Here is a 15,112-nt window from a genome sequence, read left to right on the forward strand (position 1 = left end):
TGCGTCCCATGCATTTCTGAGCGCCGTGAGCCTTCAACCCCCTGAGAGGTCCCGAAGCCCGACACGGCCCCATTCCCGAGGCCTGTCACGGCTCCCGTCCCGGAGCCTGACACGGCCCCAGTCCCGAGGCCTGTCACGGCTCCAGCCTCGAAGCCTGGCACGGCCAGCGAGCCAGCGCCCATGCCCGCCACGGCCAACGAGCCAGCGCCCATGTCTGCCACGGCCAGCGAGCCAGCGCCCATGTCTGCCACTGCCAACGAGCCAGCGCCCATGTCTGCCACGTTCAGCGAGCCAGGGCCTGTAGCCTCGACCGTCCCCATGGCCACATCCCCTGTTGGCCGAAGACGTAAGAGAAGGAAGAGGGCCCCTTCTCCCCAGTCTCGTCTTGTGCTCAAGACCGCAGAGGTTCCCTCAGAGTCTTCCACGACTCTGCCGGGCTCTGCTCTCCCCCAGAGTCTTCCACGACTCTGCCGGGCTCTACTCCGCCCTCAGAGTCTTCCACGACTCTACCGACCTCTGCTCCGCCCTCAGAGTCTTCCACGGCTCTGCTGGGCTCTGCTCCGCCCTCAGAGTCTTCCACGGCTCTGCCGGGCTCTGCTCCGCCCTCAGAGTCTTCCACGGCTCTGCCGGGCTCTGCTCCGCCCTCAGAGTCTTCCACGGCTCTGCCGGGCTCTGCTCTGCCCTCAGAGTCTTCTGCGGCTCTGCCGGGCTCTGCTCGCCCCTCAGAGCCCTCGCGGGCTCCGCCTCACGAGCCTCCCAAGGCTCCTCCTCCCAAGCCTCCCAGAGCTCCTCCTCTCGAGCCTCCCAGGGCTCCTCCTCTCGAGCCTCCTAGGGCTCCGTTTCTCGAGCCTCCCAGAGCTCTACCTCCCAAGCCCCCCAGGGTTCTGCCTTTCAAGTCTCTCGAGCCTCCCAGAGCTCTACCCTTCGAGCCTCCCAGAGCTCCGCCTCTCAAGCCTCCCAGGGCTTCTCCTCTCGAGTCTTTCGGGGCCCCCCCTCCTTCCAAGCCTCTCAGGGCTTCTCCTCCCGAGTCTTTCAAGGCTCCTCCTCCCAAGCCTCCCAGGGCTCCTCCTCTCGAGCCTCCCAGGGCTCCGCCTCACAAGCCTCCCAAGGCTCCTCCTCCCAAGCCTCCCAGGGCTCCTCCTCTCGAGCCTCCCAGGGCTCCTCCTCTTGAGCCTCCCAGGGCTCCGTTTCTCGAGCCTCCCAGAGCTCTACCTCCCAAACCCCCCAGGGCTCTGCCTTTCAAGTCTCTCGAGCCTCCCAGACCTCTACCCCTCGAGCCCCTCAGGGCTCCCCCTCCTTCCAAGCCTCTCAGGGCTTCTCCTCTCGAGTCTTTCAGGGCTCCCCCTCCTTCCAAGCCTCTCAGGGCTTCTCCTTTCGAGTCTTTCAGGGCTCCACCCCTCAAGCCTCTCACGGCTTCGCCTCTAGAGTCTCTCAGGGCTCCTCCCCCTCTCAAGCCTCTCAGGGCTTCCCCTCTCGAGTCTTTCAGGGCTCCTCCTCCCCTCGAGCCTCTCAGGGCTCCGTCCCTCGAGTCTTTCATGGCTCCACCCCTCAAGCCTCTCACTGGCTTCAGCCTCTCCCGAGTCTCTCAGGGCTCCTCTCCCTCTCAAGCCTCTCAGGGCTTCCCCTCTCGAGTCTTTCAGGGCTCCTCCTCCCCTCGAGCCTCTCAGGGCTCCGTCCCTCGAGTCTTTCATGGCTCCACCCCTCAAGCCTCTCACGGCTTTGCCTCTCGAGTCTCTCAGGGCTCCTCCCCCTCTCAAGCCTCTCAGGGCTTCCCCTCTCGAGTCTTTCAGGGCTCCTCCTCCCCTCGAGCCTCTCAGGGCTCCGTCCCCCAAGCCTCTCGAGCCTTCCAGGACTCTGCCACTACAGCCTCCTACGGCTCCGCCTCTCGGGCCTCCTACGGCTCCCCCTCCAGAGCCTCCTATGGCTCCACCTCCCGAGCCTCCCACGGCTCTGCTCCCAGAGACTCCAGAGCTTTCTAGGGCTCCGCCTCTCGAGCCTCCTACGGCTCCCCCTCCAGAGCCTCCTATGGCTCCACCTCCCGAGCCTCCCACGGCTCTGCTCCCAGAGACTCCAGAGCTTTCTAGGGCTCCACCTCTCGAGCCTCCTACGGCTCCGCCTCTCGGGGCTCCTATGGCTCTACCCCCGAGACTACAGAGCCTGCCAGGCCATCACCTCAGAAACCTCCCACGATGCCACCTCCCTTGGCTCCACCTCCAGAGCCTTCCAGACCTACCCCCCTAAAGCCTCCTTCGGCTCCACCTCCAGAACCTTCCAGGCCTCCGCCTCTAGAGCTGCCCACGGCGCCACCGTCATTGGCTCCTCCTCCTGAGCCTTCCAGGCCTTCCCCCCTAAAGCCTTCTTCGGCTCCACCTCCACAGCCTTCCAGGCCTCCGCCTCTAGAGCCTCCCACGGCGCCACCGTCATTGGCTCCACCTCCAGAGCCTTTCAGGCCTTCACCCCTAAAGCCTCCTTCGGCTCCACCTCCAGAGCCTTCCAGAACCCCACCTCCAGAGCCGCCTACAGTGCCGCCTCTGACGGCACCGCCTTTCACGGCTCAGCCCGGACTTCCTGACCCCCTCCCTGTCCTGTGGCCTCTTCCCTGGCCTCCGGACCCTATTCCTGTCCGGTGGTCACCTTCCAGACCCCCGGACCCAGTCCCTGTCCTCCAGTCGCCTTCCAGACCCCCTGACCCAGTCTCTGCCCTTTGGATGCCCCCTAGATCTCCCGACCACCCGCCTGTCCGCTATGATCCCCCTGACCTTGCCTTGAAACTGCCCATTGACCCCATGGACTGTCTCATTTCCCTCTGTGCCCCTTGGACTGCCCTCAATTTTGTTTGTGTGTTTTGTGGGTTGTCTGTTCAGGGTTTTTGGTTTGTTGGGATCCTCCAGCACCACTTCCCAGAGGTCGCGCTACTCGCAACCGAGCGCGGCCGTCAGGAGCCGTCCGTTTTAGAGGGGGGAGTACTGTCACGAACCCCGCTCCCTCGCTCCGCCCCCTCGAGCTTCCTCGCTCGTTTTGCTCCCTCGGGCTTCCACGCCCGTTTTGCTCGCTCGAGCTTGCACGCTCGTTTTTGCTCCTACGAGCTCACATGCTCGTACACTATCTCCCCCTTGGGCTCACATGCCCGCTCCCAATCGCCAGAACATTATGTACACCTGCACTCGTCTCAATCACCCCTTTATTCGTTACACCTGCACCGCTCGTTAGTTCCCCTATTTATATCACAGCACATTCGTTTCACACCCGTTGCTTATTGTGTTTAGTTTCCCGTATCTTTGCCCCCCGCTAGTCTCGTCTAGTTTTGAACTCCTCTTGTCTTCCTCTTAGCTTGCCAGCTCTAGTATTCCCCTAGCTCCCCTGTTTGTTCTACTCGATAGATTTTCTCTACTCTGATCCTGTTTCCCGGCTTCGACCTCCCCACTCTCGTTGACCACTCTCTCCCGGATTTGCCCCCTTTACTCGACTTTGATTCCCCGGCTTTTGACCCTACGCTTCCCTCGACAACTCTTCTCAGGATTTACCCTGTTTGTACTTTTGCACGCTTTGTGGAATAAAGCAGTTTCCTCCGACATTGTGACTGTCTCTTCTTGTGTGTGTGTGTGCAGGTTACAATATCTAAGCCATTTTTTACCATAAATTCTCCCTGCCCAGTAGGTGGCGATGAATGCAAATCGCCAAAAACAAAAGAAGAGAGGAGTGACTAGGAGGGCTGTTGAAAGTGGAAATTTATATTAAAGAAAAGACTTATATATAGATCTGCTTCTCACCCACACCTATATCTTCTGAAGACATGGATTTAACAATTGGAGTCTTATGGATTACTTTTATGCAGCCTTTATCTGCTTTTTGAGCTTCAACAATTTGGACCCTGTTGACTTTAATGACACACCAACACAGGAGCTGAGATGAACCCAGATGTGGGAGTTTATTGCACAGAACACAGAAGGGACAGTTGAGTAGCATGAGGTGAGTAGTCAGGTAAGGAGTATAGTTCTTAGAACACAGTCCTTGGTTATACAGAGAACTTAGGCAGTAGATCCAGATCCAGAGATCACTAATCCAGACAATACATGCAAAAACTGGAAACATAAACTTCTGACAGGGTCTAAGGTATGTAACTTCCATAAACTGAGGAGCAGATTAGTATATCATGGCATTAAGTACATTCAGAGTTCTCAAGGTCACGTGACTAGCACATTCAGAGCAGATAGTTGAATAACAGGCAACTCTCACACAGGTAAGTAGATATATGGTAAACTCAGGGATCACATAAGTCACTTACCTTGCAAATCCAGAGCAGATCGTTGATAAACAGGAGTGATTCACACGGGTAAGTAGGTAAGCTATAAATTCAGAGTTCCAGGGTCACTTATCATGCAAGTCCAGAGCACGTCATAGACAAACAGGTAAGAAAAACAGATAAGAAATTCACTTCTGCGACAGGGCGAAAGGTGAGTCAAAGGAATCTTCAACAAGGTCAAGCAATGACTGAGTGGGGTTTAAGTGCAAGTCCAAGCAGGGTGATGATGAGCTGCAGGTGTGTATGGTTAACACTCAGGCAGGTGAGAGCAGGTAACTGATGGAGTGAAGGAGAGAGAGCAGAGTGTGCTCTTCACAGAAACCCCCCCTTAAAGGGCAACTCCTGGTGCCCAAAGATGGGGGAGGTCAGGCGGACACAGATGATGGGGAAGGATCCAGGAGGATGATCAGGAAGGATTGACAGACAATCCGGTGGCCAGGGAGGAGTCTGTGGATGACCAGGAGACCTGGAAAGTGAACATTGGTCAAGGACTTGGTCAATGGGCTTGGGAGACCATAGAGCAGGGATTGAATCAGGATGCCTAGAAGGCGGAGTCAGGAGGCCGGGGAGATGGCCACAGATTAGAGACAGGGTCAGGAGGCCTGGGAGGTGGCCACAGAGCAGGGACAGGGTTGGGATGCTAAGAGGCAGCCACAGAGCAGGGACGCAGTCAGGAGGTGGAGTTTCTGTGGTAGATGGTGAGTTTGTGGAAGATTCTGAGGGCGGAACCTTGGAAGACTCTGATGGCGGAGCCATGGAAGACTAGACAAAGGCAGGCGGAGCCGAGGGAGGCTCGAGTGGTGAAGCCATGAAAGGTGGAGCATGGGAAAGCTCGAGGGACGAGGCCGTGGTAGGCTTGAGGGACGAGGCCATGAAAGGCCTGGAGCTAGGAGCTGTAGGAGGCCTGTGGCTAAGAGCCGTTAGTGACTGGGAAATGACCTCCGTGGTCATTAACACTGGCAGGAACTCAGGAATGACCTCCGTGGTCGTAAACATGGACAGAGACTTGAGAATGACCTCCATGGTCGTGAGCATGGGTAGAGACTGGGAAACGACCTCTGTGGATGTGAACACTGGCAGGGACTCTGGAATGACCTCCGTGGTTGAAACATGGACAGAGATTTAGGAATGACCTCTGTGATCGTGAGCATGGGCAGAGACTGGGAAATGACCTCCATGGTCGTGAAAACTGGCAGGAACTCTGGAACGATCTCCATGGTCATAAACATGGACAGAGACTTGGGAACAACTTCTGTGGTCGTGAGCATGGGCAGAGAATTGGAAATTACCTCTGTGGCCGTGAACATGGATAACGACCTCAGTGGTCGTGAACATGGGCAGACACTGGGAAACGGCCTCCATGGTCATGAGCACGGGCAGAGACTGGGGAGTAGGAGCCCTACTTCTCCTCCTCTTCTTTTGGATGTGGATACTGGCATTGGCTCTAGAATGGTCAAGGCTACTGGCACTGGCTCTGAGATGGTCGAGGCTACTGGCACTGGCTCTGGCTCTGGGACGGTAACAATGGCAGGCTTGGGCTGTGGCTCGTTAATTGTGGCAGGCATAGGCACTGGCTTGTCAACCGTGGCTGGCATGGGCACTGGCTTGTTAACCATTGCTGGCATGGGCACTGTCTTGTTAACCGTGGCAGGCATGGGCACTGATAATTGGTGGGGACATCAGTAGGGATTCATTCAACTTAGAAGTGAGAGCAGTATTAAAAGGGATAAACTCCTTGGTCCCAGAAGAAGAGGGTGGTGGTGGCATGGGGTTCCAGAAGTAACCCACAGTGTATGGGGGAAATGTATGGAGAGGAGTTACCTTGGAAACAAGGGCCTTGAGACAGGGGCTTGGGTGCAGGTTTTGGCCCGGGGTTCCCATCATAACTCACAGTGAAAGGGGAACTGCAAAGTTCTAGAGCCTTCTTCACCTATTCACAGTGTCCATTGAGGACCAGCCAGAGGCATTAGTTCCTTTAGTGCACTATTCAGACTGGCTATGAAGAAACACACCAGAGCGTGGTCATCATAGTGCACTAAATTCACCAGATGGAGAAACTCACGTACATGGTCCTCAACTGGACGATCTCCTTACTCCAGGAGGAGAATCCTGACCTCCGCTAGATCCATTCTTGTCAATCAGTTCTTCTGTAACGTGTTGTATGGATTAGGCGGGAGAGTGGGATCAAAGTGCAACTGGTGCGGAAGGTGTGGCTTGCTGTGCGAGGTCAGGAGTGCGGAGGACAGTTGCTCTTAGTTGATGCACAAACTCAGAGAATGGATCATCATCCGTAAGGGTGATAACTCCCACTGGGTTCTTTTCCTTTTTGGTCTGGCCTTTCTGTAATGACACACCAACACGGGAGCTGAGATGAACCCAGATGTGGGAGTTTATGGCACAGAACACAGAAGAGACAGGCGAGTAGCATGAGGTGAGTATGTAGGTAAGGTATTACATTCAGAATTCTCAAGGTCACGTGACTAGCACATTCAGAGCAGATCGTTGATAAACAGGAGTGATTCATACAGGTAAGTACGTAAGCTGTAAACTTTGAGTTCTCAGGATCAATTATAATGCAAGGCCAGAGCACGTCATTGACAAGCAGGTAAGAAAAACAGATAAGCAGTCCTCTACAGTGGCAGGGCGAAAGGTGAGTCCAAGGAATCGTCAACAAGGCCAGGCACTGACTGAGTGTCAGTGTGGGGTTTAAGTGCAAGTCCAAACAAGGTGATAATGAGCTGCTGGTGTGCATGCTTAACACTCAGGCGAGTGAGAGTGCGTGACTGACGGAGTGTGGGAGAGAGAGTAGAGTGTGCTTGTGATGCTAACATTGTATGGATGTACAGAGCTGAAATATTCTTCTAAAAATCTATGTGTACAGCAGATATAAACATCTGGGATGGAATGAGGGTGAGTAAATGATGAGAGAATTTTCCTTTTTGAGTAAACTATTCTTTTAAAGGAATATTTCAACAAGTTAAGCTCAATTGACAGCATTTGAGGCATACTGTTTATTACCACAGAAAATCATTTCAACTTGCCCTTTGATTATTTTAAATATGCTGTCATGGCAGCGAAGTTGTAAAATTGGATATAACTTTACACAAATAAAGTAAGCAATATTATCACACAAAAATTATTTTAATATATAATGTTTATGTCTTGTGGCTATACTTTTGAGACTATGTGTATTTTAACATTGATGGACTAACCCTATTCACTTCCATTGTAAGCGTGTATAATATATACTGTATATTAGGGCTGTCAATCTATAAAAAAATTTAATAAAATTAATTACATGACGTCCCGATTAATTAATCATGATTAATCGCATTTTATCGCACATACAAATATTTGCTGAGAAAGCCCCTCATATAACAATAATTCAATATATAATGATGAAATCCTTATACATAGTTATCTTTAAATATAAAAAAATTATATATATATATATATTATGGAAATCAACATTATGCCACAAATTCTGTCAATTGAGCTAAACTTGTATTGAACCCAGAACATTTATTAAATGGTTATTCAATTTGGGTTCTGACCTCTCTGGCTAACAGACAATAGATAAGCTTTTTTACCTTAGCACCCGGTCTGATGCCTGGCTGGATTTGGGACAAGACGGTTCACAGGATGGAAGTTTCTCGTGGGCTTTGGCCAGTTTCTCTGCAGCTGCTATTGGGCACCCTGACAGGCTGAAGGAACCAAGGAAATTTGAATTTAAGAAATCATAATTTTTTTCCCCAAATATATATTTATAATTTAGCTTGTGATGGTTTTTCATGCTTTAGAATTAAACAGGCTTTGTTGCTGTTGTCCCTTAAATATTTCTATTTACCTTTTCTATGTGTTTTTTCCAGAATTAAGATATAAATATTTTTTCATCATCCGTTACTTTATCCAAAGTGGCTTAATTTTACATTATATGTAATTGATGTCGGCCGGTTAAACAAACTGCAGACCAAATGCTTACACAAAAAGAGATGTTACTGATTAAAACGAGCCCAAATACAATGTAATCTGATGCGCAGATTTTGAAGCAATCTGCACGGATTGTCTTGGTGCTGACCAGCTAAAGTCAGATGACTCTCGGGTCGTAATGCCCCTCATGCGACCTCCGTCAGGCTATCAGTGTGACTTATCTGTGTTTTTTCTCTCTCTAAACAATGAGATTTTGATCAGTTGCAACTTATAATCAGGAGAAACTTTATTTCTGGAAAACACAGTAAATGCACCCTTCGCATATGATATGAGAAACATAAAAAAATAAAACAATCTGTACTGAAATGTGCCACTCAGACTGTTCATAAGATTGAAATGATCAGGAATGCTGTTAAAAAATACATTTTATTCACTTGTTTCTAACGTAGGGTCTCTTAGGAAGGATTTGCAGAGCGGCAGGTGCTACACACAGGCAGAAACAACACATGGCTTGACAGACTTTTATGTCTTATTATTATTTTCTGATCACTCAATAGAAGTCATGGATGTGTAAATGATGTAGTCATTTGTCTGACGTCAGTAAGCTTACAGTGAGTTGTTTTTGCAGCTTAGATTCAGCCTATGCTTTTTAAAGGGAAACATGTTACACTAAAAGCTCAAAAAGTTACGCTATCTTAAAAGATCAAGGAAAATGTGATTTCTCATTATATGGCCCCTTTAAACCCAGTTTTGTCTGTCCTCCTTTCTGTAACTGATCTAAACAGTATAATCATACATCTTAGTTATATGTCGAAACTCAATAGGTCCTTTCTGACACTGATTACCACAATTGTGGGTAAAACTTATTAATGTTCTGTTTGTTAAGGGTTTATAAATGGTTCATTAATTACCAATAACTCATTTACAAATGCATTATAAATTATTGATCAAATAAGTGTGAAAACCTTAAATAATGTATTTTGCAGAGCACACTAGGTTACTAGGACTACGTAAAACCATTATTTTGACATGGAAAGTGACATGAGTGAGTCAAGATATTATAGTAAAGATTAGAAACACAAAGTGAGTGCAGTAAAATTACATAATCCATCCTTTTAATCTTACCACAATTAACTGTTTTTCTGTATTGTGACAGATCATGTATTAGGGCATTTTATGTTATATTTTGTGTAGATATGTTTTAACACTGCATGAATAGGTGTTTTTATTAAGCATTTATAACATGCAAGTTAAAATGCTCACTATTTGGCAAGTATTGCATGAAAGTCAACATTTATGTGTGTTGTTATAACTGCATATAAATCATTTATAACACACTTGTATATTACTTATTAGTTAACAAAGGGAACGATAATGTAAAGTGTTACCAAATGATTTGTATAGTGCCGTGAGCAAAGAGGCATGAAAGGCTGTTGTAGGTGAAAGTGTGGTATCATATCAAGTGTGTGTGTGAGTGTATGTCAGTTTAGTGTCCATGACATGAGGCAAGCTGCCAGATTGTTACTGGGGCGTAGGACATGTATGCCAGTACAAGTGAGGTGAGTGTGTATGTATGTGTGTATAATGTGTGGCGTGTGGTTTAGGGGTCTGCAGCGGGCGTCTGGAGTGTGCGTTCCCCTGACGGGGTGTCAGTGAGGTGTTAATGGCTGACGCGCCCTACAGCATCTGCTGAAACATTACTGTGTTGCATTACTGCAACACTCCCAAAATATCAATGTGAAGAGGACGGTGAAAGACTCATGTCATAAGCCCTATAAAATCCACATGCTATGCTTTCAACAGGATGAATGTGATGCTCATTAAGATGGTCATGAGTGAATGAGCATTTGTAGTAGCCTATGTTTCATATCAGCAGTAAGCAGATTGTTTGGGGAAGAGTAACACACACTATTAATGTCAGATTAGTGTTCAACTGTTAAATGGATGGATGTTATCCTACACTGACATCAGAAGCTTTAAAGTAATAACTACTTCAAATTAGTGGCACCAAAAAATAATTACCGTTTCTAAACAAGTTTTTCCAAACACTCCTACCATCCCTTACATTCTGTTTACCATTGGATGGACTGGACAAATCCCTAACCCTAAGTATGAGCTGTAGTAATAATGAGTAAGCTTAACTGTAGGGATACAGGGATAGTGTGAAAGGAAAGAAATGTACGCCCACTGTGGTTTTATAGAAGTAGGCACTATGTTGATGATAAACGCACAGCTGTTTGTCTCAGATGGACAGATGGAAACTCACCTCCTGTGCGAGTTTCTGTTGCTGTTGACGTGACCCCGGCCCGTGCAGCCAGGCGTAGGGCACTTAAGAACATTCTCATACATTGCAAGAACTTGACCGCAGGCAAGAGAAACAGGGTTGAAGATAAGGAGTTAGAGGCCCACAGTTAGTCGTCTGCATTAGTGTGAAACACTCTTCATTATCACCAACACACTCAGAACGAGACACATCAAACAGCAGCATGCAAAAAACTGCTAATGGAAGAACAGTCACATGCACGTGCGCCATGCAGTGGAAACAGTGCACAAATAAGACAAGAGATTTTTTATTCTATTCTAGTGCATTCTGTTGTTTTCTGTTCTATATTAATCTATTTTGATTCCCTGTCAGACTTCTATTTTAATCTATTCAATTCTATCTGTGCTGTTTTATGTTTTATTTCTATTCTATTGTAATTCCACTATCTTATTAGATTCCCTGTTACTACTGTTTTAATCAATTAAATTGATTTAAAAAGAATAAAAGTTATATTCTATTCTATTTTAATTCCATTATTTTATTAGATTCCCTCTTATTGTTCTGTCTGTTCTAGACCATGATGTTAATTCTATTCTAATTATATTCTATTCCTCTATCTTTTTAGATTCAGTTACAAGTTCTATTCTATTCTGCTGCTGTATCTGTCTGTTCTATTCTATGATGTCTATTCTATTTTATTCTATTCTAATTCTACTATATTATTAGATTACCTGTTACTACTTCTATTCTATTCTATTCTATTCTATTATTTAACATTGTATACTATTACTGTATCTGTATTCTATTATATAAATTTTATTTTATTCTATTCGCATTCCACTTTCTTATTAGATTCCATGTTATTTCTTCTATTGTATTCTATTCTTTTCTTTTGTTATTTATTTTCTCTTCCATTCTTAGTCTATTCTATTCTGTTGTTTCTATCTGTTTGATATTCTTTTATGTTCTATTCAATTTTTTCTGTTTTTCTATTCTATTCTAATCTATTCTTTATTATTTTGTTTTTCTATTCTATTCTATGTATTCTTTATTCTATGATATCCATTCTACTCTATTCTGATTCCATAGATTCCCTTTTACTACTTCTGTTTAATTCTATTCTTTTCTAGGTTTTTATATTCTATTATAATTCCACAATATCATTCGATTTCTTGTTTCTACTTCTATTCTATTTAGTTATATTCTAATTCCACTATATTAACAGATTCTCTGTCACTACATCTATTCTATTCTCTCTGTGGATTCCATGTTACTGTCTTTAAGATGTTTCAAGTAAAATCTGATGCTTAATTTAATGTGTCAGTGCGGTCAGTGCTTAATGATGCAGATCGACTCTGATGTTGATTTCATTCTGATCATATTCTAAAGCTGTCAGCTGAGGTTGCCTTATAAATCCAATCATGTGCTGTTAGCTGTTGATTGTTTCAGTGCTGTCGTATGCAGTAGACACACATCAGCAATCAATGAAATCACAGCAGACAGCAAAACCTGTACATCTCTCACATGTGAAACTTCATTATTCCTTACTCTGTTATTAGTCTTCACATAGCCTTTCCTTTGTGTTCTCCAGAACAGTCCATTAATGTGTCTAAACTCCCTGCCGACACCAATGAGTTTAATGATCAGTAGAATGCTGCAGTGGGGGGGAGGGGGGCGTGTGCAGGGGGCGAGCAGACCAGCACTCTTCCTAAACTCGTCTTCATCATTATCACCTCCTTAAACCCCTCACCTTCATCTTCAGCATTCTCTGAAATATTCATTACAAAGCATCAGGCAGGGTCTGCAACCTCAACTGACTTACTGCACGAAACACACCTCGCCATGTGCTTTGAGACATGTCTGTGTGTCTGCCAGGATTTGAGGGTGTTGTGGCTGGTTGCCAAGGCATTGTTATGCAGATGCTAATATGTTGTGGGTGTTTGCTAGGGTGCTCTGTGTGATTGCTTGCTGGGAATTCAGTTGATCACTTTCATGTAGAACAACCCTACGATTAGCATTCTCTTCCTGAAATGCCCTTCAAGGGCGCAAAAATACCATTTAGACATCATTCCTTATTCACCCCATTCAACCTGAATTTACCATATTATTGTGCTTTAATGTGATGCACATTCATCTTTATTTTTCTTTATAACTTTCTACAGTGGATAAACATGAATACAGTGCGGAACATGACGAAACAGCCAATAAGTGACTCAGCATAACAAAAGTGATGTTTTAGTAAGTGTGTGTGGTATGTCGTGTACAAATGACAGTGATGGTCATCTTCAAATTCCCTTGAAGTGCCACCATGTGCCAATTCACAAAACTTCTTTCCATCTGGACACTTTAAAACAAATCTTTTTGTTAACTACTCTGGGTCTGTCATGAAAGCCATCAGTTAGTTTGATTGCCATCTGGTCCATTTGTGAACAAAACGCACACAATTCTCTCTGCATTTTAATGAGTCACGTAATGTGAGATTTGCACAAGGTGAATGAGAGGAAATCATACGTCCCATCCTTCCTGTCTCTAACTCTTTCATCAGATTTTATTTATTACAGTTTATTCAAATGGATTTAATTGAGCATCTAAAACAAAATGAGAAATCTAACCAGCTTATTAAACTGGCCTCCATTAATTTACTGTGGTAATTATCAAGAGAAACAATAAACGCATTCATGCATGTCTATGATACTGTAATTACAGTTTATACCAGTGTCTGCTCCTCTGCTGTGAGTTACTTTCAAGGTCAAGGATCATTCCTGCTACACATACATTACAGTTAAAATTCTGGATAAAACAGTTAAACTCACAAATATTTAAAGATGCAAAGGATATCAGCTAGTTTTCATTTTATATTATTTTCACAACATTGTACATCGTCAATTCACATTAGTATAACCCAGTCATTTGTTTTTTTACTGTATTCAGTAAGGGATGGATGGATGGATGGATAGCAGGTCTGTACTGGTAATCTGGCATACTGAGCATTTTCCCGGTGGGCCGACACACTTTGGGGTGGATCAGGGGTGGAATGGCCATCGGGAGAAGGTTATGCAGAACGGACGACAAAACGGTCCTGCTATATGCAGAAAAGGACCGCCAACAACCCCCCCCCCCCCCACACACACACCGGTCCTGGATGGATGGATGGATGGATGGATAGATATACTAGAAAACTATTGATTTTGAATGATGCTTCTTCCACACCACTCTGATGCTTAGATAACACAAGCAAAAAGTCACTGAGTGCAACAAAGTACAACAAACCCGTATTCAGTTTTTAAAGTTACAGAGTTCAAAAGGTACTAAATGACCCAGAAGTTAACTTGAGATTTTAAGTGTGGGGATGACACCATGCAGAAGGAACGTGTCACTGAAAGCTATCAAAAAGACACTAACACAGACACAGCCAACCAAAGCTCAAAAAGCAAACGAATGGACATTTTATTCTTGCCACCACAAAAAAAGAACAAAGAGGGAAATGAAGATTGTAAGTACATGTGGCACAGACATTTAGGAAGCGTGTGTAGTGTGCTTACTTTCTGGTGGGACTCTGTCTTTATGGGGGCATCCTGACAGACTGCGATGATGTGGGTACAACCCCGTCACGTGACCTGTACCGTCACAACCAGGCGTCGGGCACCGACTTTCTTTCTTCCCTGAACGTGAAGAATCTAAGTATGCACACACATAAAGGTAGGATTAATTATTACTTGATGATGATCTATTAATGAGGAAACATGCCAGCAGACAATTCGGTTTTTTCTTTTTGTGAAGAAAAAAAAAACATGTGATTTTTCTCATATAATCATGTAAATGAAGTAAACTTTTTTACATTTCCAATTTTATTTTATACCCAAATATTTTGTGTAAATGTATAACATTGTACTTTGTATTATTGTATTAAAAATCAGTTATCATAGCTGCAATGAGGCTTCTAACACAGCTACTGTGGGAGTGACCGAAAGTTTGGCCTATTTCTCTAATCTTACTGCTGTTATCCAGCATTGTATTTTTTTATATTCCTTTGCAAAGCTGTGAAAGCATACTCATTGATTTTTTTCTATTGCTGTTGCATGGAGCAAACGGATAAGAAAAAAATGTTCAACACCATTCAAGTTTAACCTGCCATGCATCTAATTCTGCTCTCCAACCTGTATATGTGAAAGGGGTCCATACCCATAATGTTTCTTAAACAGATGTTGCTAAATTATAGCAACTGCCATAATGTCAGATCTTCATTGCAGCTTATTCTGGCCAAGCGCCACATAGTTAGACAACTAAATACTATCCGACGTGTAAAGCAACCAACCACTTGACCTAGTTTTGTTTTAACATGTCATTCAGGCAACCTGGCCTCATATAATCACATTACTATACTGGATCTGTATCTGTAACTCAGATTTACAGGTTTACAACTGTAATGAACATAATAGCATTTCAGAATACACAACACATTGAACCTTAAGGCGGATGAGCTACAACAGCAGAAGACCACATATGGTCCACTTTGATAGGACCATAGAGTTTCAAATAAAGTGCTACAGTGGCAAGAAAAAGAATAGAATTAGCTGGTTTTCTGCATGAATTGGTCATAAAATGTGATCTCATCT

The 15,112-nt window shown here is 45.3% G+C and overlaps 1 protein-coding gene across 5 annotated transcripts in view; it reads right to left on the reverse strand.

The window, feature by feature from the left end:
- myt1lb (myelin transcription factor 1-like, b) overlaps positions 1–15,112 on the reverse strand; it is a 232,504-nt gene that overhangs the window by 54,846 nt on the left and 162,546 nt on the right. For all 5 annotated transcript variants that reach the window (XM_052145864.1, XM_052145863.1, XM_052145860.1 and 2 more), the window contains exons 7-9: positions 14,039–14,173; positions 10,500–10,590; positions 7,894–8,007 (exon numbers count right to left, since the gene is read on the reverse strand). In XM_052145864.1, coding sequence (XP_052001824.1) covers positions 7,894–8,007; positions 10,500–10,590; positions 14,039–14,173 — 340 coding nt within the window. The remainder of the gene's footprint in view (positions 1–7,893; positions 8,008–10,499; positions 10,591–14,038; positions 14,174–15,112) is intronic.

This window comes from Xyrauchen texanus, chromosome 16 (genome assembly GCF_025860055.1).
Source record: "Xyrauchen texanus isolate HMW12.3.18 chromosome 16, RBS_HiC_50CHRs, whole genome shotgun sequence".
In the NCBI taxonomy this organism is placed as follows: domain Eukaryota; kingdom Metazoa; phylum Chordata; class Actinopteri; order Cypriniformes; family Catostomidae; genus Xyrauchen; species Xyrauchen texanus.